The 26,225-nt window shown below is 41.4% G+C and overlaps 1 protein-coding gene across 1 annotated transcript in view; it reads left to right on the top strand.

Moving 5' to 3' along the window:
- The first annotated feature begins 4,390 nt into the window (after positions 1–4,390).
- LOC100024333 (ATP-dependent RNA helicase DDX19B-like) overlaps positions 4,391–26,225 on the top strand; it is a 35,141-nt gene continuing 13,306 nt past the window's right edge. Inside the window, exons 1-7 of the mRNA XM_001375590.4 lie at positions 4,391–5,307; positions 14,332–14,380; positions 15,717–15,767; positions 15,963–16,098; positions 19,859–19,951; positions 23,201–23,303; positions 23,917–24,031. Coding sequence (XP_001375627.1) covers positions 5,080–5,307; positions 14,332–14,380; positions 15,717–15,767; positions 15,963–16,098; positions 19,859–19,951; positions 23,201–23,303; positions 23,917–24,031 — 775 coding nt within the window. The 5' untranslated portion in view covers positions 4,391–5,079. The remainder of the gene's footprint in view (positions 5,308–14,331; positions 14,381–15,716; positions 15,768–15,962; positions 16,099–19,858; positions 19,952–23,200; positions 23,304–23,916; positions 24,032–26,225) is intronic.

Consider the following 26,225-nt stretch of genomic DNA (forward strand, 5'->3'; position numbering starts at 1 on the left):
CCCCTTAAATCTTTGTTGTCCAACAGGTACAATCCACAGGTAATCAGGTCAGAGGAAAAGGTAGGGAACATCTCAGGAATAAATGGATTTCTATCCTGAGAAGGTAGAGAAGACCTCTGTCCAGTCCCAGGTCCAGGAACTGAACTCCCAGAATAACTGTCCTTTCCCAGAAGTCTCTCCTCATCCTCCTTCCAACTGTCTTAGTTGTCACTCAAGTTTCTCAACATTCTGAACCATCTCTGTGTCAAATTCTATTACACTTATCAGAGACTCTATAACTGGGGTTATGCATTCTATTGCTTCTTTAGATAATGGATACTGTGAAATAGATTGGGGTGGATCTCCTCTAGTGGTAATTTTTACTGACACAGCTGATTTTAATAACCCCACATTTGTAGATGATGTTGCCCATAAAGCCTCAGGGATGTCAGTGGGAATTTCATAAATATGAGTCTTTTCTAAATCTGGGCTCTCTAAAAACAATACTGAAAACAAATCTAGTCATTCCTCTGGCAGCTCCAGAGAAATCTCACCTTCTAGGGTACATACTTTTGTTGCCTGCAATTTACACAAATCCCTCCTCACAAGATTTATTGGGGAGTTAGATATTAACAAATAAGCATGCTCCACACTCAATGGCCTCAGGGAAACCATTCTAGGTGGCAGCTTCTTCATTTCAAGGGGGGTCCCTGAAATCCCTACAACTTTCATTGATCCCATAGGATCACATTGTGCATTTAGTGAATTATGGACTTGGAAGCACCTGTATCAAGCAAACAATGTACTTTCCACTTTCAATGTTACATGAGGCTTGGCACTTTTCAGTGGGGAGTGGACTGGAATTATGGGAGTCATTATCTCTGGATCAGGAAACCTATATTCATCTACCTGTCCTTCACTCCCTAAATCATTTGCTTCCATATAGAAATTCTCTGTTTCTATGCTCACATTTTCAATATGTACAGCTCCAACTCCCCTGGAAAACCTTCATAACTGACTGCCATGTGCACCCTTTTGGGATTCTTGCTTTTAGGTATTGGCACTAACCGCTTGTGAATATTTTGGATGGGCCCCATTCTTTATATATGACTGCATTACTTCAGCCTGGTCATTTCCCTGATACACATTTGGAAAGCCATTCCTCCTATCTTGATAGTCACACCTAAATCTATTGCCTCTAAATTCATTGCACTTTAAATTCATTGCCTTGGCTATTGTATTGGTTGCCCCTATACTATCCATTGCTCCTGAAGTTATTGGGAAAGAAACCTCCCTCCGTTCTGCCTAAAATCCTGTCCCCAGGATCTATAATCCCTCATCAGGTTTCCCCTACAACCACACATATAGTTACCTGGGGCCTTGATCATTAAAATTCCTTTGTGGACTAGTGAACTGCCTCAGTGGCCTACAACTTTTTCCTGTTTTTCTGTTTTATTTAGTTTGAACTTAAGGTCTTTTATTTCTGCTCATCATTTCCATTGTCATATTTGTCTTTGTCCACATTAAGTAAAATGTGTCTAGGTCCATTTCAAGGCATTGTTGTTGGAAATAATTCCTCACTACTCTGCAGGAATTTTTAATTAACTACCTTCTTAAATGCTTCATATTCCATTCCCTGGAAATGTCCAATCCTAGGTACCTTTCACTCAAGTCTATCAGCTTATCCATAAAAGTGGAGGGTGTTTCCGAATTTTGTCTCACCTACTCAAATTTAGTTCATGTCCCTTGCCTATTAGAGCAACTCCTCATTATTTTAATCACAGCTTGCCTCGCGTTCACCAGTTGTTCATATCCTTCTTGTGAATTAATTTCCCATTTGGGATTTACAGGAGGCCATTCAGTTGTTTCTGTAACAATTTTGTTTTCCCTCTTTGTCAAAAGCTCATCTAACAGAATTTCAAAATCCAAATAGGGTTGATTGCTTAATTATTTTCTCAAAAATTTGTATCATGGCCACAGTTCCTCCTCAAATGAAGCAGTATCCTTCTTAAAGGTATCTATATCAGCTTGGGCAAATCCTTTATGATGCCTGACATTGATAAGTTGGTGCTCTGGGGTGAGTACTGGGACCTTGTGTAGGGGAAAGAAACCTCCCATATTGTTTAATTCTCTTTTCTAGCTTAGCTTAAGTATAATGTTTTCTAAGTAATCAATTTTCATGTTTCTTTGTCTTTTAGTTGTTTTCTCTTATCTTGACTTGTTGTAAGATGTAATGGATTAATATCTTAAGAAGAGTCCCTAAGAACATTTATAACCACCTAGTGGTGTAAATCTCAAAATATTCCGTAAAGTAATAGAGTATGTCCAGGATGGATTTTGGGGATGGTATCTCCCTCATATATCCAGGTATCTTTCTTATAAAAAGTTGATTCATATTCCCTAGACTCATGTTTTTGTTACTGAATATCATATTCTCTTTTGATTTCTTTCTCTGAATGCATCCCCTCTGACCCACTCTGACAAGGCCTCTGACAGTTGACAGAAGACTGCTCTTTAGCTCACCCTGTGGTGCTTAAGGTCAAAATTGTCTGTAAATCAGACTAAACTCTGTATTTCTCCACTCTAAAATAAACAATATCACTTTTTAGGTTCTTTTGTCCTTAATGGCCCACCACTTGGTTGGGGAATATTGACCCTGACATTGATCGATATCAGTAGTTGATAGTTATGGATAGGCTATTGGGTTTAAGGAGATTCAGTTGTTGGCACTGGAAGGGAGCAGGATGGTTTTGGTGCCTCTTCCCTGTAACAGTTAAAATTATAGTTGAGACTGAAAAAAATCTAAATTTAAATGGTTGCCTAGGGAAATCCCAAATAATAAAATACCCAAGTCAGCTGCCAAATTCTTATGGTGATTTAATTACAACAGGAGGAAGAAAATATTAGAGGGAGAGAGAGGGAGAGAAGGAAAGAGGGAGAGAAGGAAAGAAGTTTAAGTCAAAACCACTCTGGCTCAGGCTGAGCCAACGCAGGTGTTATGGCCTTGGAGAGCCAAGACAGGGAAAGGGGTCAGTCCTTATCACTCATGTGACCAATCTGAAGGAAAGCTGTTTGCAGGGCTCCTCCAACCTTAAGCACCAGCCTCAAACTGACTCTAGCCCTCCTCACAGGAAGTCCTGAGAACCCCAGAGTCTGTTCTCTAGCTCACTTCCTGAGTCTCACATATATCAATGGTGGCTCAAGCTTGACTTAGGACCTCCCAGAGGTCTGTCCTTTTTTTGTACATGTCTGTTAAAGGCCATTTTCTCAAATAATTAAATCTTGAGTTTGATGCAGCTCTTCCTAATCTTGTTACACTTAGTAGGGTGGAGAATGTGGGTTTCCAAGAGCCGATTCTGTTATTCCAAGCATCTCTATTGTTATTGATCAGGAAATAGCTAAATCAGATCTTCTAAAGAATGGTCTGATTAGGGTGGAATAGTTTTGAAATTCACATCCCCTCATCTGATTGGTTGTTTTCCAGCTGGCCCATCTTATCCTCAGCTATAATGTGCCCCCTCAAAGCTAAGGTTCAACTGAGTGTAGCAGCTGGAGCTATTGCTAAGGGGTGAAGCCAAGAGGAGTGGTCTTCTCATTCTTCCTGTTGGGGACATAAGAGTTGCTACTGAGAATGGGAATGATAGGGAGGCCAAGTCAAAATGGATAAAATTTGACCTCAGAATAGAAAAATGCACCCAAAATATTGATGCCAATAGGGAGGAATAAGAGATGATTTCTGGGGCTCCATTTTTAGAAAGCTGGAGGAAGGTGTAGGGGACAGAATTTTTGTCTAGCCCCCTTGTTAAGGGAGAATTGTTGACATTCTGAAGGGCTGATCTTAGTGGAATCTGCTGAGGGGATAGGGCAGGTCAGCATGGTGGAATAGGAAAAATGCTTTCCTTAGAAACTGAAGACCTGCATGTGGGAATGCTGATGCTTTTACAGACTATAGCCATAAAACCCTGCACAAGTTACTTCCTCCCTCACCACCTCTGCCAAATGAAGGGAGTTGGGACTAGATGATCTCAGGTCCCTAAATCCTACCAACTGAATTCAAATACAAACTCGTTCTGGGTAGATAACCTAAGGTGGAGTCTTCATCAGAATCCCTTAAGTAAGATTATGGGACCCCGGGGGACTTGTTTCACTAAGAGGGAGTTGGAGAACACTGGATTATAATCATACCAATTAGTATATGGAGCATTTGGGAGAGGTCGAGGTAGACAGGAATTTCTGTAGTGTGGGGGTTCCCATTGAGCAGAGGCCTAGGGTCTCAGGACTGGCTGGGAAGGGATTTTTTGCCACTGGTCTGCCCTGTCAATTTTTTTTTGGGGGGGGGGGGTTAGCTTTGAGTACTGATTTTTCTTTTGTGACTGACAGGTTGGGGGACGCCTCATAACTCTGTCATTTCCTTTGGCGACACTGGAGGGAAAGGAATGCACAGTCATTTTTGGAGTAATCTGGTCTCCGGTCTGAGCCCAAACTGAAGTAATGAGACAACTGCCTTCTGTCATCAGAGCTGAGAAGTCGACTCTCCCATAAAGTAACAATGGAGCCTCTGAGGACCGGAAGGAGACCCTGTGGGCCGGCTCGCGGTGCCCCTTTTCTCCCTCTATTTCGGCAAAGATGACCCTAGCAGGAACACAGGGGATCCCTGCCAAGGACGAGTGTGGTCTGGGAAGGTTCTAGAGCGGCAGAAACAGGTCCGCAAGTCCGGCCTGTGGGGACAGGAGAGCCCAAGGCTCCAGGATCATCCGGCCGGCCCTGGGTGGTCAATGGCGCTGGGCTACGCTACCAGGCTAGCTTCTGGGCTCGTATACAGTCTGGCGGCTGAGGCCCTCCGAGGGTCCACAGCACGCTCCGGCAAGATTTATTACCCCATTTAAGAGGCCTTGATGACTACGCCGTCTTGCCCTAGCCGGGCGGAGAGGAAACATAGATACTGCCAAGAAACAAAACCTGGGGGGAGGGAAAGGCCGTGCCGCCCACCGCGTCGCGGGGCGGGGTGTCAACGTTCCCGTGCCGGCGCAATGCGATTGGGTACACTCCCTCCCTCAGTGAGTGGGTGAGTGCTTCAGCCGTCGGCGCCATTACGAATGAATGCGTGCCCTAGCACGGCGCTACGCCTGGACCCTCCCCTCCCCACCGCGTAAGGCCGCCGCCGCCTCTGCTGCCGTCGCTTCCCGCCGCCGCCGCTCGTGTGCGCGCCTGGCCAGCCCCGCCCCGCTAGCCCCGCTATCCCCGCTGCTTCTTTTCCGCGCTTTTGGGACGATGGCCACCGACTCTTGGGCCCTGGCGGTGGACGAGCAGGAGGCGGCCGCCGAGTCGGTGAGTAGATGCTCCTGGCGCGGGATGGGGGGGAAGGCGGGGAGGGAATCTTCCTAGGGCTGAGCCCAGGGTCTGAGTATGCCGAGATCCGGGGGACTCCCCTGCTCCATATCCTGCTTCTGCTTAGTCCGTCCGAGACGCTCCGTGAGCGGCCTGATCCTAGGCGATCGCCCAGCCTCAGTTTCCATGTTTGTAAAACGGAGATGACTTCAGACTTACTGGGAGGCTCGGAGGCCCCAGCGAGTGAGGGGAGGGCCGGCCTCCGTCTTTGTGCCCCCCCCCCCCACGCCCGACGTCTGAGGGCCGGCACAGCACGCAATCCGCACCCACTGTCCCAGATTGGCCACGCCCGGAAATGAGCATCCAGCAACACCTGACCTCTGAGGCCATTCTCCGTTTCCAAGGGGGCACAGGAGAAGAACTAGGAGGCAGGGCTATTGGCGATCACGGAGGAAAAAAATACTGCAAGTCATCGATACTAAGCGAAATACAATTGAACCCTCCCCTCCGGCTCAGAATCCATGCTGGGTATCGTTCCAAGGCAGAAAAGCGGAAAGGGCTAGGCACTGGAGGTTAAGTGACTTGCCCAGGGTCTCACAGCTTGGAAAGGTCTGGGGCTAGGTTTGAATCCAGGACTTCCTGTCCCTAGGCCTGGATATCCATGGAAGCCACCTATCTGTATCCGCTCCCCAAGCACTAATAAGAGAAATACACATTTTAAAAACCGCTGAGGTTTCTACTCACACCCATTACATTAGCAAAAAAAAAAATGGTGGTCTGTGGCCAGTGGTATTTGGGTGTGGGAGAGATCCCAAAATGATTTGAAGGATATTGTTTGTAATAAGTAATTTTTAAAAATTTCAAAAAAAATTAGCAAAGGTGATAAAAGATAACGTTTGATCTAGCAATTCTGCTACTGCGAATATATCCCATAGAGACAAAAAGAAAGGCTCAGTATATACCAGGAGCTTCATACCAGTGCTTTTTGTGGTAGCAAAAAAAGGGGAAGTGAACCAGAGGCCTCCCTCCCCCCATGTTTTAAAGAAGAGCAATTAAGAAAAATGGAGGTGGGGGCAGCTGGGTAGTTCTGGATTGAGAGCCAGGCCTAGAGACGGGAGGTCCTGGGTTCGAATTTGGCCTCAGACACTTCTCAGCTGTGTAACCCTGGGCAAGTCACTTAACCCCCATTGCCTGCCTAGCCCTTACCACTCTTCTGCCTTAGAACCAATACACAGTATTGATTCCAAGATGGAAGGTAAGGGTTAAAAATTTAAAAAAAAAATGGAGGTAAAACTTAAAGAAATGGAGAGAAACTGATTTAGAGCAAAGAAAGCATAATGGAGAGAATGATTACAATAATGTAAGGGAAGACAACATTGAAAGACAAATGAAATGGAAATTCAATGAAAGAATACTGATTCCAAAAAACAGTGGGTCCTCTTCACGAAACAGGGCAGGAATTAAGTCACCCCATTGGTCGTTAGCTGAACCACTTTCCTTTACTAAAGCCTGGAGGGTTCTGGCAGAGGCTGAGACTATCTCTAGATTTGTGCTTCTGAGATGTGCCTGGCATGCCCTCCCTGGCATCGCTTCCACATCTGGAATCTCCATTCCATCCAGGTTCTCTAGTGCCCCCTCAGGAGGCTTTTCCTGCTTTTCACAGTGCAGTCTTCTTGCCTGCCTGCCCCCAGACTCCCAAACACATCCCCCACTTTCTTGGTGTTTATTTTGTATTTGTTCATCCATTTATATGTCCCCCCAGGTAGGAACTCTCTCATGTTGTCTGTGTACCCTGAGGCAGAGCATGATGCTGGGCACTTAAAGGGAACCTGAGGAGAAATGGTTGGGATACAAACAACGCAAAAATGTCTACCAAGAATTTCCCCCCAGATCCTATATTGAACACCTGGCCTCATGAGCAGTGGGCTGTTGTAAGAAAGTCACTTCATGAAGTTCTTAGACCTGGGAATTTGGGAATTTCCAGTCAAATGATGCCGCATGGTTGCGAAATGTATTCTCAGTCTGAAATAATACAATTTGAAACTGCTGGGGGCTTGAATGGAATTTATTGACATAAATAGGTCAGAGAGGATTGAGAGTGATTGTATGTAAAGTAAGTTGTGTTTAACCCATTTTGGGTCAAACTAGAATGAGAACCATACTTTTCTAGTAACTTCATTCAAATTACATATGCTATTCCCATGCGCTCTAGTATTCAATCCATCCACATAGGATACAAAGTCACTAGAATGATGAAAAGCTTGGTCTGATAGCTGAATGGTTCTTCCCTCTGAAACAAACTGCAAACTTGATAGCCACTGGCTGGAAGTGTTGAAGGAAGCCTTCTCAGTTGACTATCTGGTGTTTGTGTTTTGGAGATCTGACTTCTTTGTGAGGTTTCTACATTGCACACTCTCAGATTATTTCTTTCACAGACACAAGTGCTGATAAAATGCCCGTTTGCCCTTTTTTCTCCAAAAATGAGTCAATAACAGGAAAATATAAATATAGATTCAATATAGTTTATTCCAGAATTCCTCTATATTATTTTTTAGTGTTGAAGTAACATATATTCTAGTTGCGGATAGCTGCTTTTCTGAAGTGTGAAACTAACAATGGGAGGTAAGCTCTGTAGCATCCTTAAACTTCCCTGGAAGTATTGGGTCCTTTTATGGAGCTAAAGGATGATCAGAAATCATAATGACAAACTGCCTTTCATATTTGTACATTGTAGTAACTTTTTCCCAAGTTAATTCCGACACCAAAATATGATTAACACTGTGGTTCAACTTCAGGGCAGACCTTCTGAAAGTTGAGCAAACATTGAAAAACTAGCAGCAACACTGTTGCCAACTTTTGTATCCTAGAAAGTAAATCTTGCACATTAAGTCTGCAGTGAGGAAGTTTTGTTGAGGCCCTGGAAACTGATGTTTTTGAATAAAGAAAGATCTGTTGTTTATGGACACCTTGTATAGAACTTTTATTTTCTGATTCCTCAGTATTACCAAAGGATCTTCTAGTGGTGTTCTTCATGAATTGGGTACTCTGTTGTGTTCTTGACCATTTAAGAGCAGCAGGAAATGTGCCCAGGATTTTGTTCTATAGAGTGTGTTGGGGGCTTTAAAGCACAGAAGTTATTGGCTTCTTCCCCTTTCTTCTCTTTCTCTCCTCCCCTCTTATCCTTAAGCAGAAAAAAAAAAAACATCATTTGGGGGTATCTAGATTTTTGGCCAATCCTAGATGTGCTAAGCCACTAACATTTCTGAATTGGTGAACCATGATTATTTCATTCTCTAATTTTGTGAAGAATTTGGGGAAATAGGGATTTGCGAGTAAGCTAATCCCTGCTTTAGTTTTAAGACTACATTCTCAGAATGTTGACAGGCCAGACAAGACTCACTAAGGCCTGAGGTGGTTAAAGGACCTCATCCACAGTCACCAGCAGTAAATGACAGAATTGGGTTTTAAACCCATTTCTTTTGACAAGTCCCACTGCTTTTCCCACTACTACACAGCTGCCAGGCTCAGTGATTATATGCATCAATTTTTTTTTTTAAACCCTTACCTTCCGTCTTGGAGTCAATACTGTGTATTGGCTCCAAGGCAGAAGAGTGGTAATATGCATCAATTTTATAAGACTTAGAAGATTTCTAACTTTAAGGTTCAGCTCAGTGCCATCTACCACTCAGTTTCATCCTGAGCATCCCCTCTAGACATTCCTTTATAGGTATTGGTATGTTTGACACCATAAAAAAAGGTACTATAAATACTTTTGTATAAATAGATCCTTTCCCTTTTCTTTGATCTCTTTGAGATAATACTAGTAGAGGTATTGCCAGGTGAAGGATATGCAGTTTTATAACCCTTTTAGTATAGAGGGGTTTTCATTCTAATGGAGAAAGGCACCCTATTAAAGGGGAGCCCAAAAGAGGGAAGGATTTACTTACATCACTGCAGAGATGACTGGAAGTGTTGTGGAGTCCCAATTCTGGTTTCAGTAGTTTGTCAACAGAGCTAGGGACCCAGAGGCTCAGTCTAAGGTGGCTGTGGAGGGTGCCCAACAGGATTGGGATGGGGTGGAAGTGGAGATGAGCTTGATAGCTGGAAAAGATCAAGAAAGCCTTCCTCTGGGCAGAAGAAGGGGAAAGCTAGCTTAATGAAGTGGGGAACCCCTGTAAAGATAATTTTAGCGTTGTGACTTAAATCTAAATTTAAACAGTTGCCAGGGAAAATCCCAAATAATAAAATATCCAAGTCAGCTGTAAATTTTATGGTGATTTAATTGATAGTGGAGGAGATTAAGGAGAAGGAAGAAGGAAAAGGAGTAAGGTTTTCTCCCGCCTGGCTAGTACTGGGCGGGAAGATTAGAAGATCTAGAAAGTAAGGTTTTGGACTGTGAAGGAGGAAGGAGTCAGCCTGAACTCCAAAAGAGACTCAGCCAAGATGCCCGAACCTGAATCAGCTCAAGGGAAAACTCACCACCAAACCCAGGAAAATAACTGCCACCACTCCAAGATGTCGGAACGCCTAGCATGCTGCCAGTCAGAGTTGCCTCTCCAGGAAAAGAGAGCAAAGAGAGCCAGTGATGTGCCTTATATAGATGGTTTTACGTCACTTTCCTGTGTCTCATCTGTACCAATCATAGCTTGACTTAGGACAGCCCAGGGGTCTGTCCGCTTTTTCTGCACATGTCTGTTGAAGGCCAGTTTTCTCAGATACTTAAAACTTGACTTTGGTGCAGACCTTCCTAATCTTGTTAAACTAAGGAGGGTGGCGAAATGTAGAGCTCCTAAGACCTGATTCTGTTAGTCCAAGTATCTCTATTGTTATTGATCAGGAAATAGCTAAATCATATCTTCTAAAGTATGTTCTGATTAGGGTGGAATAGTTTTAAAATTCACACCCCAGAGCAGAGTGGGGGCATCAGAGAAATGAGTGGAAGGCAAGAATGTGTTTGTTCTCACCTTCCCTCTTACCTCATCCCTGTCCTTCTAGACTAGGATGTTGTTCTCCCAAGCTTTCACTTGACTATTCCCTGCTGTTGTAATACTGTGTTGCTCTCTTCACTTCAGTTTTCCTTGGGCTATACTCATTGTCTACCAATTGTGTCTTCCAATAGAAAGTAAACTCTTTGAGATCAAGGATTGTATTGTTTGTGTTTTAATCTCAAATCAAGCCAGCAAGAGTCCCTGCTCTCCAGGGGCTCCTAGTGAAATGGGGCAGACAACAGGCAACAACTATGAACAAATAAGAAATAGGCAGGATAAACTGATGCTAGAGTCACAGAGTCTAGGAAGGGCATCTTGTAAAAGGTGGAGAGAATTCTAGGCATGGAAAATGGCCTGTGAAAATGCATAGAATCAGGAGATTCCTTGTCTAATGAGAGGAATAGCAAGGAAACCAGAGAAGGCCAGATTATGAAGGGCTTTGAATGCCAAGCAGTAGATTTTATATATTGGATCCTGGAGAGGATAAGGAATGAGGCACTGGAGTTTATTGAACAGAGGGTTTGGAAATGTGGAACAGTATATGCCCTAGTCAGATCTGTGCTTTAAAAAAGGTCCATTTGGCAGCTGAGTTCAGGATGAACTGAAGTAGGGAGATACTTGAGACAGGCAGATCCCCCAGGAGGCTGTTGCAACAGTCTAGGTATGAGGTGCTAAAGACCTGCATCAGTCTGGTGTCATTGTCAGGAAAGAAGGGGATGAATTCCTAGCTAGATGGCACAGTGGAGAGAGTGCCAGGCCTGGAGTCAAGGAACACTCATCTTCTGAGTTTAAATATGGCCTCAGACACTGCTTAGCTAGGTGACCCAGGGTAAATCACTCCAGTATCTTTGCCTAGCAAACCTCAAATGGAGAAATAGAATTGACAAGATTTGGCAGTAGCTTCAGAGAGAGAGAGAGACAGACAGACAGACATTATTTTAGAGATTGAAGACTGGAGGTCAGGGGAGGGTCTATACATTTTCCCATTTGAAATCCTTAGATCTGAGTAGGCCTCAGAGTAGTTGAATGACAAGCCACTTATTAAATCTTAATGAAGGACCTTCTATAGCCCAGGCACTGGGCTGAGCTTAGTGTCCCAGGTCCTGAGACCATGCCCCAGCTCTACCCCTTCCTCTCTGGGTGACCTTGGCACCTAGGCAGGGAACCTCCCTGATCAAAGGAGGAGTGGGTGACATGTCCTTTAAACTTCTCATCTATAAAATGAGGTAATACTGTTAGACTTGTCAGGAGAAAAGCTCTTTTAAACTGTGTAGTGTAGGAATTAAAAATTAATGGTTTGACTAAAATATATGAAAATTATAAATAATAACGGTGGTCGCCAATTCAAAGTACTATTGCTCAAAGTTGAAATGGCCTGTCAATAGCTTTTATTTACAAAAGAGGTGGAAAGAGTGAAAGTAGAGAAATACAGAATGGTAGAGAAGACATTAGCTTATCTAACTAAATATTGCTCTGATGCTCAGCCAGGACTTCAATTAAACTCTCTCCATAAGGCAGGAAGGGAAAGCTTGCTATCCACTCACCCAAGTTCCCTCCAAGATGCATGCCAAAATGATGACTTGAGCTGAAGCTGACTCCTGAGGCCAACTTTCTTCCTTTGACTGACTTCCTTCTTGAAGCTGAACTCCCAGCCCCAGAAATTCAGGACCTTTTATAGTGGCTCCTTGTGTAACAGTTAAAATTTAGGGGAGACTGAGGCAGGAAAAAATTAGTTTCTCTCTGAAAGGAGTATTGTATTTTTATGAGGTTTATTAAAGGTTAAGGATTAAAGAAAATACAGAATAAGAAAGCACATGCCTAGGCCAGAGAGGCCTAGACAGGATAACCTCACATCATGGAAGAGACGCATCTGCTCCAAAACGGAAGTCCAAAAGAGGCTGAGCCTATTCACAACCAGGTTTAAATATCCCATCTTGCTCTCGGCCCAGGTGAGAATTTCAGTGAGATTACAAAGCATTCTGGGGAAGTGGAGCAAGGGCTTCTGGGGATTGAAGTCCTGGATTCGTCTATTTTTTACATTTGTCCCTTCCCCTCTTCACAGGGGCCAATCACAGCTTCCAAATTGCCTAGCGCTGCCCAACGGGGCATTCTCTAAGTGTCCCCTAAGTGAATTCTCTAAGACTTGGAGTCTAAGTGGTTTGCCAGCTCCTCCACCTAGATCAGTGGTTCTCAACCTCTCAATTTGTAGCAATGAGAATACATAATGCATATCAGGTATTTACATTCTGAATCGTAACTAGCAAAATTACAGCTTTGAAGTAGCCACCAAAATAATTTTTTGGTTTGGGATCACCATCATGAGGAACCGTATTGCGGGGTCACAGCATTAGAAAGGTTGAGAACCACTGACCTAGATCAAGCTTGTGTTGATTCAATCAAAAGATAGACAAAGGAGAGTTAATCCGGTCTTCTCAATCTAGTGAGGTACTTAAGTTATTGTTAACCAAAGTGTTGACTCCAACTAGGCAAAGAGAATAAAGGATTCCTTTTTTATAAATGTAAACTCTGAGTAGACAAAGAGAACCAAAAATTTCCTTTCACAGTAGCAAGCATTGTGTACATGTGAAATCCATTGGTTGAACTATTTTTCAGTGTGGAATCAGCAGTGAAGAATCAGAGTCCTAAGGATTTTAAATGAACATAGGTTTTATATGATTAATTTCTTCATCTATAAAATAGGGGTTAGACTATATACCCTATAGTCAATAAACATTTATAAGACACCTATTATGTGTCAGGAATGGCAGTTAGGTGGTGCAGCAGATAGAGCACTGGACCTAGAGACAGAAAAACTCTTCCTGAGTTCAAGTCTGGCCTCAGATACTTTACTAGCTGTGTAACCCTGAGCAAGTCACTTAACTCTGTTTGCCTCAGTTTCTTCATCCGTAAAATAAGCCTGAGAAAAAAATGTTAAAACACTTTGCCAAGAAAACTCCAAAAAGGGTCATGGATTGTCAGGCATGCCTGAAAAACAGTAATGTGTTAGACACTGTGCACTAAGCACTGGGAAATAAAAAGAGATAAAAGCCAGTCCCTGTCCTCAGTGGGCTTACAGACTAATGGAGGAGACAACAGGAAAACAGATCTATTCAGACAAAAGCTGGGATAAGTGAACAGAGGGAAGGCACTGAAATGAAGATAGAGATTGTTGAAGGTTTCCAGAAAAAGAGGAGACTTCAGCTGGCTCTTAAAGAAAGCCAAGGAAGCCAAGAAGTAGAGATGAAGAGGGAGAGCATTCAGGGCTGGGGGGTAGCTAGAAAGAATACCTAGAGCCAAGAGCTGGAGGGCCTGGCTCCTTATCTTGACAGTAGAATAGTGGCCAAAGTCATGAATCAAGACTATTTCCAGCCTAAAAGTTCTCAAGTATGGATACAGCCTGACTATAGTGACTTGGGGGATTTAACCAGGATTTTAGATGGTGCTGAAATCAGGCTCAAGAAATAGGTGAGTGTAACTGAGATGTTTAGATAATAATACTTTTCCATTCTGCAAAACCAATTCTGCCAAATCACTCCTAGTACTGTATTTCTACAGGTTTTTGTTGCTGTGTCATTTCACTACTGGCATAGAAACTTGACTGGAGTGTAGTTCAATCTGTGTAGTTCTTTGTGAGATGTCTGAGGCTTCAAGATGTTCAGGGACTTGGTCCTTGGTCCTGTGGACGGCAAGTAAGTGAATTGTCTGAGGCAGGCCTTGAAACCAGGTTTTCCTGATGCTCTGGCTTGACATCAACTCTGTTGACCTAAAGCTGCTACCTCACCCAAGTGGTGGCATACAGAATCAAATAGGTTCATAAGTCATGAAGTAAAAATGGAAACAGGCACTCTGAACACATCAGGTAAAATCTGGCCTGTTGATGAATTCATCTTCCCCACCTCTAGACTCAGAGGCACCGTTGTACAGTTTTAATGATTGAAACAAGTTAAACATAATAGAGATTCTTCCTGCCTACGGCTTCCCAGAGAAGCTCTCATGGCTAGAGGTCTAAAACTTTTGCCTTTTGTTCCTCTCTTAGTTGAGCAGCTTGCATATCAAGGAAGAGAAAATCAAACCAGATGCCAATGGTGAGTAGTTAGTAACCATAAGCCAATGTAAAAGTCAGTGTGTTTTCTTTGGAGATTTCTGCTTTGAATTTGTAACAGCCATGTGGAAAATGTAGCTTTTATTTAGCATTTTTGTTGTTATTTAAGCCTTGTAATTTCAATACTTGTTCCAGTTAGGAAACTCCTACAATTAATCAATAAGTGCATGTGCGTGCGTGCGTGCGTGCGTGCGTGCGTGCGTGTGTGTGTGTGTGTGTGTGTGTGTGTGTGTGTGTGTGTGTGTGTGTGTACTTTTCCATTGCCTAGAGGATACATTAATAAACTCCTCTGGCTTTTAAAGACCTTCCCAGCCTGGCCCCAGTCTATTTCTAGCTTCATTGACCATTACTCACCCTTGCATCCAGCCAAAGTGGTAGTCTCTCTGTTTTTCACACATGACATTCCTCCTATCTCCCATGGCTAAACTGCACTCCCTTATCACCTCCACTTCATAGAATCGCTTTTTTGGTGACCATGTGAAGCTCAGGTTTCCTCATGACCCCTTTCTTGACCTCCCATTTGCATGCCTTCCTTCTCAAACCACCTTGGATTTACTCTCTATACACTTCAGCATGTATTTGTCTGCCTCCTTATATACAAATGTAGATGGTGTTTCATTGATTGTATTTATGCTTCTAATTCCAGGCACTTAAATAAATGCTTGTTGGTTGATTGAATATAGATGGGCAGCTCCTCTGGAATTTGTAACCTTAGAGGGTTTTCTAGGGTACTGAGAAGTTAAGGGACTTGCTTAGGGTCACACAGACTGTATGTTAGAGATGGAACTTGAACCCAGTTCTCCCTGATTCCAAAGTTGTCCTACTATTTACTGTGGTGGAGACTATCACTATAAAATTTCAAATTCATACAAAGATAAATAGTAGGGAGAGAGAGAGGGAGAGAGAGAAAGAGAGAGGGAAAGGGAGAGGAAGCATGAGTATGAGCATGAGGGATTCAGATGCTCTATTCTGGAAACCCAAAATGTCCAGTTATGGAAGTTTCACTAGACAGTCAATACTATAGCTGTTTTTTTGGTTGGCATAGTGTTTGGAAAATGCTGGGTCAGGTTCCTCCAATTTGCCAGTATCTCTGTCCAGCACTTGATCCCATAAGTTCAGTGATAGTCATATTTATCAACTAGTGTTCATTGATTCATAATGATTCTGTTCTTTTGCGATGGCTAGAATAGTCCAAAGTGTGGCTGTGGTTGCCAGGGTGGGTTTCTTCATTGGATGACTGAAGTAAATCTACCATCGTATTTTAAGTGGCTACATCTGTTAGATGCCCTTGAATAATTGCAATTATCTTTCTGATACAGGTATTGTCAAAGCTGATGAGAATTCAGGAAAGACAGATGAAGAAGAGAAAGGTAACTAACTTTGACATTCTTTCTTATGGCAGAAGACAAGTTAAAAAGATCCTGGAAATTAAGTTCTAAAAGAATGGGACCAAGCCAGGAAGGCTGCCCCACAAGCAGTGAGTGGGTGGGCATTGGAGCTTGTAATAAGTTTGATTTGCCAGACCTGGACCTGTCATCATCCTTGTATTGGTTCTTTCTTTGCAGAGGACAGAGCTGCTCAGTCACTGCTGAACAAGTTGATTAGAAGCAACCTCGTTGATAACACAAATCAGGTGGAAGTCCTGCAGCGGGATCCAAATTCCCCCCTCTATTCAGTGAAGTCTTTTGAAGAGCTTCGACTGTAAGTATTAATTCTCTTGTTTTTCTTCTGACCCTAAGAACTTGGCATTCGAGAAAGCATAGTGGGATTTTGATTTATCCCCACGAGGGATTGTCTCAGGTCTCACAGGCTCAATGTGGGGATTCATTTGGAAAGCTCTCTGTGCTGTAGTTTTATTAGACTATAGGTGCTGCACTTACACACGCTGTTCTGAGTGTATACCGAGATCTCTCCGTCACTTAGTGCTATTGTCTAGCAGCCAGACCTCCCCATCCTGCAGGGTACACCATCCTTGCCCTGAGAAGCCTCTGAGAGATTGCCCTATAGCTTGAGTGGGGGATTGAGGGAACATTTTACTCTCCCCTCTTGCCAGAAAGCAAGCTCTTTTCCAGCAATACCACCCGTGCTCCTTGAAGCCTTTCCTGGGGAGGCCTTGTATGATGACCACTGCGGGTTTTATTGGCAGCAGCATGGAGAGGACCATGATAGCGGACCTGCTTCTAGGCACTGTCCAGAAGGAGCTGTCCCATTCTTTTTTTAATTGTATTTTTTTCCCAACTGCTTATAGAAACAATTTTTAATATTCATTTTCTGACAGTTTGGAATAGAAATTCTCTCCCTCCCCACTCTCAGGGCTGGTAAGCAACGTAAGCCATATAGGTGCTATCATGTAGTACATCTTTCCCTATTCATCATGTTGTGAAACAAGATGCCCATCACATAGTCAAGAAAAAACTCACGAAGGAAGTAAAGTGGAAAATGACATGCTTTGATCTGTGTTCAGACTCTCAGTTCAGAAGGAGCTGCCCTGCTCATACGAAGTACTTGATGTTGGTTGTTTTTAATTAACTGACTCAAGTGCTTCACTGAACAAGGAATGTATCTGAGTATGGAGACAAGACAGACTGAAAAGATAACATGTGTAAAGAACAGTATCATATTCTGATGTTAAAGTGCTCAACTGTGATATCAACAGAAGGTCAAGAGCATCTGAGGTGTTAGTGATGCAGTTCCGACTTCATCTCTAGAAAAAATGAAGAAATAGAAGAGCTCTAAGTGCAGAGCAATGTGGGCATTGAATAGTCTAAAGGCCTGGAGGCAAGTATCCCTGAAAAGATAGGGGGATAGGGACATGGGCTAGGCAATTGAGATCAAGGGACTTGTCCAAGGTCACACTACTAGGAAGTGTCTGTGGCTAGATTTAATTCCAGGACCTCCCGTCTCCAGGTCTAGCTCAGTTAACTTACCTGTACAGAAGGAGAAGCATGATCAGACTCATTTCAGGTTTATTTTGTTTAGAAATACCTTCTAGGGAGCAGCTGGATGGCTCAGTGGATTGAGAGCCAGCCCTAGAGACGGGAGGTCCTAGGTTCAAATCTGGCCTCAGACATTTCCTTGCTGTGTGATCCTGGGCAAGTCACTTAACCCCCATTGCCTAGCCCTTACTACTCTTCTGCTTTAGAACAAGTGCATAGTATTGATTCTAAGATGGAAGTTAAGGGTTTATTTAGAAAAAAAGAAAGAAAGAAGAAATTCCTTATTCCCCCCCCCCCCAAAAAAAAAAGGATAACATGCAATTCCCACTCTTAGAATCATGAACTGAAGAAAGTGACAGCCTATAAGCTGTTGGAATTCAGGAAGAAATTTCTGACTACAGTTATCCCTTGCTATATCGTGGTTCACTTATCGAGACTTTACTGTATCATAGGTTTTAAAAAATTTATATCTAATTCTTTATCGTGGAGTTACACTTATCATGGCACACTATTGGCTAATGGAATGAAAGGTGACTGACCACTATGCTATGTTCTGTATCCTGGACTCAGTGACTGTAGGTTAATAAGAATGTGGTAGAGGTTTATAGGAGAGGGGAAACGGTTGATAAAGCCTTAAAATAGATATAAATAATAAAATAAATATGATGCCACTACTTCACAGATTTTCACCTATTGCGGAGGTTTTTGGAACTGTCACAGACAAAAGAGTGTTTTCCATAAACTGTGATCGCGAAAATGTGGGTTCAAGACTGTGAATTGCCCAAACTGTAAAGATAATTTTTAGTGTCTGATTTAAATAAAAAATAAGTGGTCACCATGGGAAAAATTCCCAAATATGAAATACCCAAGTCAGCTGGGTTTTATGGAGATTTTAATTAATATAAATGAAGGAAATAAGGAAAGGGAGAGAGACAGAGTAAGAGGAAATAATAGGAAAAGGGTAGGGCCTAGGCCAATGGCCTAAGCCTTTCTTTTTAAGAGAGAAACTAAGTCAGTCTTTCATCACTCACCACAAGATCTTTCCAAACAAAACTCTAGTGTTCAGAGACCCAGCAGCCTCCTCTGACTCCTGACCTCCAATTCACCTACCAAAGCTGAACTAAGCCCAGAGGCCTCTGACCTCCTTTTAAAGAGAATTTTCTCCTATGTCACCTCTCCTAAATTTTCACATCTACCAATCACAGTAGACCTTTTCCAAAGGACTGACCATTCTTAATTCACATCTTGTTATCACCTTCTTAATTCACATCTTGTTATCACCTTCTCTGGGTAGACAAAAACTTCTGAGTATTTCACACCTCTTTGCTAAGGTTTTCCCTTGCAAGTTGCCTGACCTTTTAGTGATTAATTTGACCTTCATAGGTACTTAGCACCCTTTTGTATCAGATCTAAAAATAGACCTAGCTTAAAGGCTTTTGCCTTACTATAAGTATGGGTTAGGTACTTTTCATTGTTCAGTAAGGAGTTTTACAACTTTATCTTCCCCTAAGATATGCCTAAGTATGGGTGGAGTAATTTTAAAGTTCTCAATACATTCCTGATCAAGTACCTCCATTGTTTAAATGGGGAATAGCCTTAACCAAATGTTCTAAGGTAGAGTCTGAGAAATTTTAAGATTCATAGAACATAACTCCCATGATAGGTGAGGGATCACTCTACCTTCTTCATCCCAATCTAATCCTATACTGTAGTTCAAGCCAGGCATAGGGCAGAAGGCCTGTGGAAGCCATAATGACTGCTATAGCCCCAGGAAGTCTGCCCAAGGTCTCACCTTTGCTCCCCTTTCCATTTGAATAAAGGTGAACAAAGATAGTCCTTTCTTAATTGAATTGAACAAAGACATTTCCATTTGGTGGCTACTTATTTGGTCACCATCACAAGAATAAATATCTTTCAGAGAATTAAGATCTCTCCCTCAAATTGTCTCCTTTTCAAGGAAGAGAGATTGAGATTTTTGATTCAAGGATTTCAGACTAGGCCATTGTCATTGTATTATTTCTTAATCTTTTATAACACAGTTTAGAACTTAGTTTCATATGCTTTTCTGTTCCTGATCCACATCTGATTGTTAAATGCCTCTACTGAGAAGTAACCAAAATTGAATTACTATTTTATAAAACTTAAATATTCTTTTTATAGTGGGAAATACCTTTAATTTAAATATTTGTCCTTTTAAAAATTCTTTCTGTGAATTACTTTATAGTTATCATTTCTGCAATTTCCAAGAAATACCAATCCAGGGCTGGCCTGATTTGTGGACGGGTAGAAATTTATCTGTTGTCCTAAAAAAAGGAGCTGTTCTGAATTTTCTAAGTTAAAGAAACTACTGGAGATTGTATTTGTTTAAGAGAAGATGCTAGTATGAATGTCCTGGAAAAGTTCATTTGGTATTAGTACTAGGGATCTACTCCTTGCTGATGGGAAGTAGACTGAACAGAAAGATGTTTAATTATCATTTACCTACTATAATTTTGGATGCCTCATTTTCATTATATTCCTTCTAGGAAACCTCAGCTTCTGCAAGGGGTCTATGCTATGGGCTTTAACCGGCCATCTAAGATACAAGAGAATGCCCTACCCATGATGCTTGCTGAACCGTATGTATCCAGACTGTTTGGTGTTTTCATAATGTAGTGTTAATCCTTTCTATTTTCTATAGGCTATTTTCCCTAATTGGTTTTAGCTAGTATCATTTTTAAGATTTTAGAATAGTATCGTTAAGAAGGTTCCTCAAATAAGACCTGAGACTTAATATATATATCTTCGAAAATGCAGAGAACCTAAATGATAGTCCAAGAAATTGTCACAGAAAGCTTTCTTGAATTGGTAATAATAGGTAGAAGTAATCTGCAAGTAGAATCTATGGAATCTCCACAAGGAAGAACCCAGTGTTGAACATAACCAGACATACCTGAGTTCTGGCACTTATTGCAACAGAAGAAAATCCAGGCTTCCCGGAGAAGGCTGGAAACCCTTGACCCTGGGGTTTCCCAAGCCACAATGGACTTTAAAGGAGTTCAAGGGACAAATGGGATAAGTGATACTGTGATGTAAACAAAATCAAAAATTATAAGGCTCAGATTATCCTCTCTGCAGAGAGCCAAGGGTGCTTGACAGATATAAGACATGAGAGACAGATTCTTTTTTTTTCCAGTGGGAAATAAGACAAAGACTTAACTTTATTTTTAAAATTTTTTAAATATATTTTTAAATATTTTCCCATGTTTACATGATTCATTTTCTTTCCCTCCCCTCTTCACTTCCCCCTCCCAGAGCTGACAAGCAATTCCACTGGGTTGTACAAATGTTATCATTTGATACCTATTTCCATGTTATTCATTTTTGTTATAGAACCTAAATCCCAAATCACATACGTGTGATAAAATGAGATAATATTTTTCATTTGCGTTTCTACTCCCATAGTTTTTTCTCTCAATGTGGTTAACATTCTTTCCCATAAGTCCTTCAGGAATGTCCTGGCTTGTTGCTTTGCTACTAGTAGCAAAATCCATTATATTGGATTGTTCCACAGTGTTTCAATTTCTGTGTATAATGTTCTCTTGGTTCTTCTCATTTCACTCTGCATCAGTTAATTGAGGTTCTCCCAGTTCATATAGAAATCCTCCACTTTATTATTCCTTTGAGCACAATAGTATTCCATCACCAATATATACCACAATTTGTTCAGCCATTCCCCAATCGGAGGGCATCCCCTCATTTTCCAATTTTTGGCCACCACAAAGAGAGCTGCTATGAATATTCTTGTACAAGTCTGTTTCCTTATTATCTCTTTGGGGTACAAACCCAGCAGTGCTATAGCTGGATCAAAGGGCAGGCATTCTTTTAAAGCCCTTTGTGCATAGTTCCAAATTGCCTTCCAGAATGGCTGGATTAATTCATAACTCCACTAGCAATGCATTAGTGTCCCGATTTTTGTCACAACTCTTCCAACATTTATTATTTTCCCTGACTGTCCTATCAGCTGGTCTCCTAAGTGTGAGGTGCTACTTTGGCATTGCATTTCTCTAATTATAAGAGATGAGAGATAGATTCTTGAAGGAGAACTTGGAAAAACAGTCAAACTCCCTTTCCTAATTAGGTAATATCTAATCTTATTATTTCTAATTAGATACCAAAAATACTCCTGTTTCTAACAAAGTTAAGAATCCTCCACATTGACTAAATCACTTGATGTTTTAGAAGTTTTCAGATAAACAGAAAAAAAGGGGAGAAAATGAAAGGAGAGAGGGGAATAGGGCAGGAAATTTCCAAGCAATCCTCATTAATAGGAACTTCAGGTTAAAGAATCTTCATAGCTGGTAATAAAATGCAGAAGGATAAAGTTAATAATTTAATAATAGGAATAATGAGAATAACTGTGAAGAATAAAGAAAAAGATAAGTTTGTTAATTCAATGAACTAATTTCTAATAAAATGAAAGACAATTTTAAAACAATTTACCAATCTTTTATTTACAGGTGATACAGTTAACTCAGAAATAGTTAAGTATGTTAAAAAGAAAAGGTGTTAAACATTTTAAAAGTATTTTGGTTTTAAATTTATGCCCATCTAATATTTCTGTGGTAAAATGCATAGTTTCATGAGAAAAAAACTTCTTCATATTTCCTAGTTAGAAAGTAGGAAGTGTTAATGCCTCACCATAATTACATGATAAATGAAATAAAAAAGGTGAATGAAAAAGAAATTATAGAGTTGAGCAAAGTATTAAACAAGAATGAAATGGAAAGAAATGACTGGGTAAAAAGGAGAAGCTATTTAGTAACATTACATAGAAACCATAATGATTCAGAGACAATATATAGAATATTAAAGATACAACTAAAGAAATCCTAAGAAGCAAATTTGTAGCACTTTTGTGATTGTGGATAAATCAACAAGACTTGACAGCTGATTAGAGGTTAGAGTCAAGGAGGAGTTGGGATAACTCCAAAATGGCAAACCTGGGTGATCAAGGGCAAGATGTGTCAGACTCAGAATATGGAAAAATGGGACCTCTGATACATTATTGGAGGTACTATAGAGGATTGTAGGAATTTTGGAAAGCAATCTATATAATAGGAAGTTCAAAGATGGTCATACTTCTTGTCCCCATGATTCTATTACTAGGGTCTTAATCATAAAAAAGAGAAAATTACCCAACTGTACAAAAATTAATTAAACCCCCCCCAAATGAGAACAAACTACCTATGCCAACACTTGGAGAATGACTGAATAAATTATGGTTTATTGATGGGACAGAATATTGTAGTTCTAGATCATCATGAAATAGTGCAGACCCAGAACTGTCGAGAGAATCATAGTCTTTGTATTTAAAAGAAAAGAAAACCAAGGGTAATGGAACGTTAGGCAAACTCAGAAGAGACTTTGAGCCTCGATATTTTTGTTTATTGTTTATTAAATTAATTTGTTTCTACTTTGTTAAATATTAGGGATTTTATGTAAGTTTTTATTTCTCATTTTATCCATTTGATTATTTGTCTTAAACTCAAAAAGAAATAAGTGGAGTTTTGCTATAGAGTAGGTATTTAAATTCAGCTCCAGTAATCCTTCAACTTAGGCTATTAGGCATTTTAAAAACAAATTTGGGGGGCAGCTGGGTAGCTCAGTGGATTGAGAGCCAGGCCTAGAGATGGGAGGTCCTAGGTTCAAATCCGGCCTCAGCCACTTCCTAGCTGTGTGACCCTGGGCAAGTCACTTGACCCCCATTGCCTACCCTTACCACTCTTCTGCCTTGGAGCCAATACACAGTATTGACTCCAAGACGGAAGGTAAGGGTTTAAAAAAAAAAAATTGATTTTTGAGATTCTTGCTCTCTCATGATGTAGTCCACAGAACCTGATTGCCCAGTCTCAGTCCGGTACTGGTAAAACAGCTGCCTTTGTCCTGGCTATGCTCAGCCAAGTGGAACCTTTGAACAAATATCCCCAGGTAAGGGTTTTGTGGGTAAGTGTTCCCTGGCCAACTCCCCTTTGGGGAGCAGATGTCCTTTGGTTTTATGAGAAGCAAGCATGGCTTTAGAGGGAAGAAGTGGTCTGAAAGCTTCTGATTGGAATCTTGAGTCCTTTGTTGAAGCACATTGGAGCAATTTTTTGCCTCTAAGCTTGGAGTATATTAGAAAAACTTAACCTAGCTGTATGGCCCTGGGCAAGTCACTTAACCCTCATTGCCTAGCCCTTACTGTTCTTTTGCCTTGGAAACAATACACAGTATTGATTCTGAGACAGAAGGTAAGGGTTAAAAAAACCAAACAAACAACTTTTTAAAACAATAGTAATAAGCCATCCTGCAGGTATTGAGTTAGGACACCTATGCAGAAGTCTCAACACTGAGGCTTTGTAATTGAAAGGGTGGGGGGCTGAATCTGTCACTTGCCCTTTGTTTATTGTTGAAGTTCACTGACAAGAGTCATGAACACTGCCTCACCTTCTGAAGAAAAATATTTTAGTGTGGCCTTGGGAGTGAATAGGAGGAGGCTTCCTTACTAAATAGCTCTCCTGAAACACACAGGAGGATGTCTTATTCTCTCCTCTTTCCTTTTCAGTGTTTGTGTCTCTCACCCACTTATGAGCTGGCTCTTCAAACAGGAAAGGTGATTGAACAGATGGGCAAATTTTATCCAGAACTTAAACTTGCTTATGCTGTTCGAGGCAATAAACGTGAGTATGATTTTTATTTTTTAAAACTTCTTTCTTACTAACAATTTTAAGACAGAAGGATAAGCAAGGACTATGCAAATGAGTTAAGTGACTCACCCAGGGTCACAGTCAGGAAGTATCTGAGGTCAGATTTGAATTCAGAACTTTCTGTCTCTGACCCTGGTTCTCTATCCACTGAGCCACATGCCTTCTGTAAGGGTTAAAAATTAAAGGGTTGTACTAAATTTATAAAAGTATGATCACCAGAAATTATTACTCAAGTCAGAATGACTTTATAGCAATTTATTTATAAAATAGAGGGAATGAAAGAGAGTAGATATTTACCCTGACTGGGTCCAAACCAGGTAGGGCTTCAAAGGCACCAACAAAGGGAGCCCAGAGGTAAATTAAACAAGATTTTAGCCACACCACGAGGCCTCCTCCAAGATGAGGGGCCTCTCCAGAGGCTAGTACCTCCAGAAAAGCCGGGAAAGGGAGTCAGCCTTTTCACTCACACACGTGTTAGTTCTAAGGGAAAATCCAAGAGCAGTCTGAGGTCCCCAACTGGAGCTCCTCCAGGGCCAAGTTTGAAGGTGAAAGAGCTTGTCACAGGAAGTTCTTGCCACTTTTATTCTATTTATTTATTTATTTGGGAATTTACTTTAATTGATTAATTTAGAATATTTTTTCATGGTTACAAGATTCATGTTCTTTCCCTGTTCTCCCCTAAACCTCCTCCCATATCCGATATGCAATTCCGCTGGGTTTTACATGTGTCATTGATCAAGCCCCATTTCCATACCATTAATATTTGCACTGGGACGATTGTTTAGAGTCTACATCCCCATCATATCCCCCTCGACCCATGTAAGCAGTTGTTTTTCTTCTGTGTTTCTACTCCTATAGTTCTTCCTCTGGGTGTGTATAGCATCTTTCTCATAAGTCCCTCAGAATTGTCCTGGGTCATTGCATTGCTGCTAGTAGAGAAGTCCATTACATTCGATTGTGCCACAGTGTATCAGTCTCTGTGTACAATGTTTTCCTGGTTCTGTTCCTTTCACTCTGCATCAATTCCTGGAGGTTGTTCCAGTCTCCGTGGAATTCCTCCACTTTATTATTCCTTTGAGCACAATAGTATTCCAGCATCAACATATATCACAATTTGTTCAGCCATTCCCCAATTAAAGGGCATCCCCTCATTTTCCAATATTTTGGCCACCACAAAGAGCTCAGCTATGAATATTTTTGTACAGGTCTTTTTCCTTATTATCTCTTTGGGGTACAAACCCAGCAGTGCTATGGCTGGATCAAAGGGCAAACAGTCCTTTATTGCCCTTTGGGCATAATTCCAAATTGCCCTCCAGAATGGTTGGATCAATTTATAACTCCACCAGCAATGCATTAATGTCCCGACTTTGCCACATCCCCTCCAGCATTCATTACTTTCCTTTTGTTAAGATTAAAAATAAGATTAAAATTTAGGGGAAATGGAGGCAGAGGTAGAAATTAGTTTCTCTCTGCAAGGGGTATTATATTTTTAGAGGTTTATTGAAGTAAGAAAAGCACGTGTCTAGGCCCAGAGAACCTATTCACGACCACTCATATCTTGCCTGCTAGGTGGAGAGCCACGTGTGCTCCAAAGCGGCAGTAAAAAAAAAAGGGTAGAGCCTATTCACAACCAGGTTAAATACTTCATCTCGCTCTCGGCCCAGGTGAGGTTTCAGTGAGATTAGAGGGCATTCTGGGGAAGTGGAGCAAGGATTTCTGGGGATTGAAGTCCTGGATTCAAGTCCATTTTTACAGTTTGCTGTCATGTTAGCCAGTCTGCTAGGTGTGAAGTGATACCTCAGAGTTGTTTTGATTTGCATTTCTCTGATTATAAGAGATTTAGAACACTTTTTCATGTGCTTGTTAATAGCTTTGATTTCTTTTATCACGTCCCTTCTTGTCACTTTTAAAGACCCTTTCTTTCATCACTTCCTGTGCCTTCTTCCAATTTATGTCGAACAATTGCAGCTATAGCTTTGCTTAGGACTGTCCAGGGGGCAGTCAGTGGGTTTTGATTCATCACTCACTATAGCACACATGGTCACAGAACTCCCCAAGTGAGGTGTATATGCTTCTGGTGATTAAATATAAAAATGGGCAGGGGAGAGTTAATCCCATCTTCACACTTCCCATAGTGGATGAAAGAAATCAAACCCTAGTGGAAGCC

This window comes from Monodelphis domestica, chromosome 1, assembly GCF_027887165.1.
Source record: "Monodelphis domestica isolate mMonDom1 chromosome 1, mMonDom1.pri, whole genome shotgun sequence".
Lineage (NCBI taxonomy): Eukaryota > Metazoa > Chordata > Mammalia > Didelphimorphia > Didelphidae > Monodelphis > Monodelphis domestica.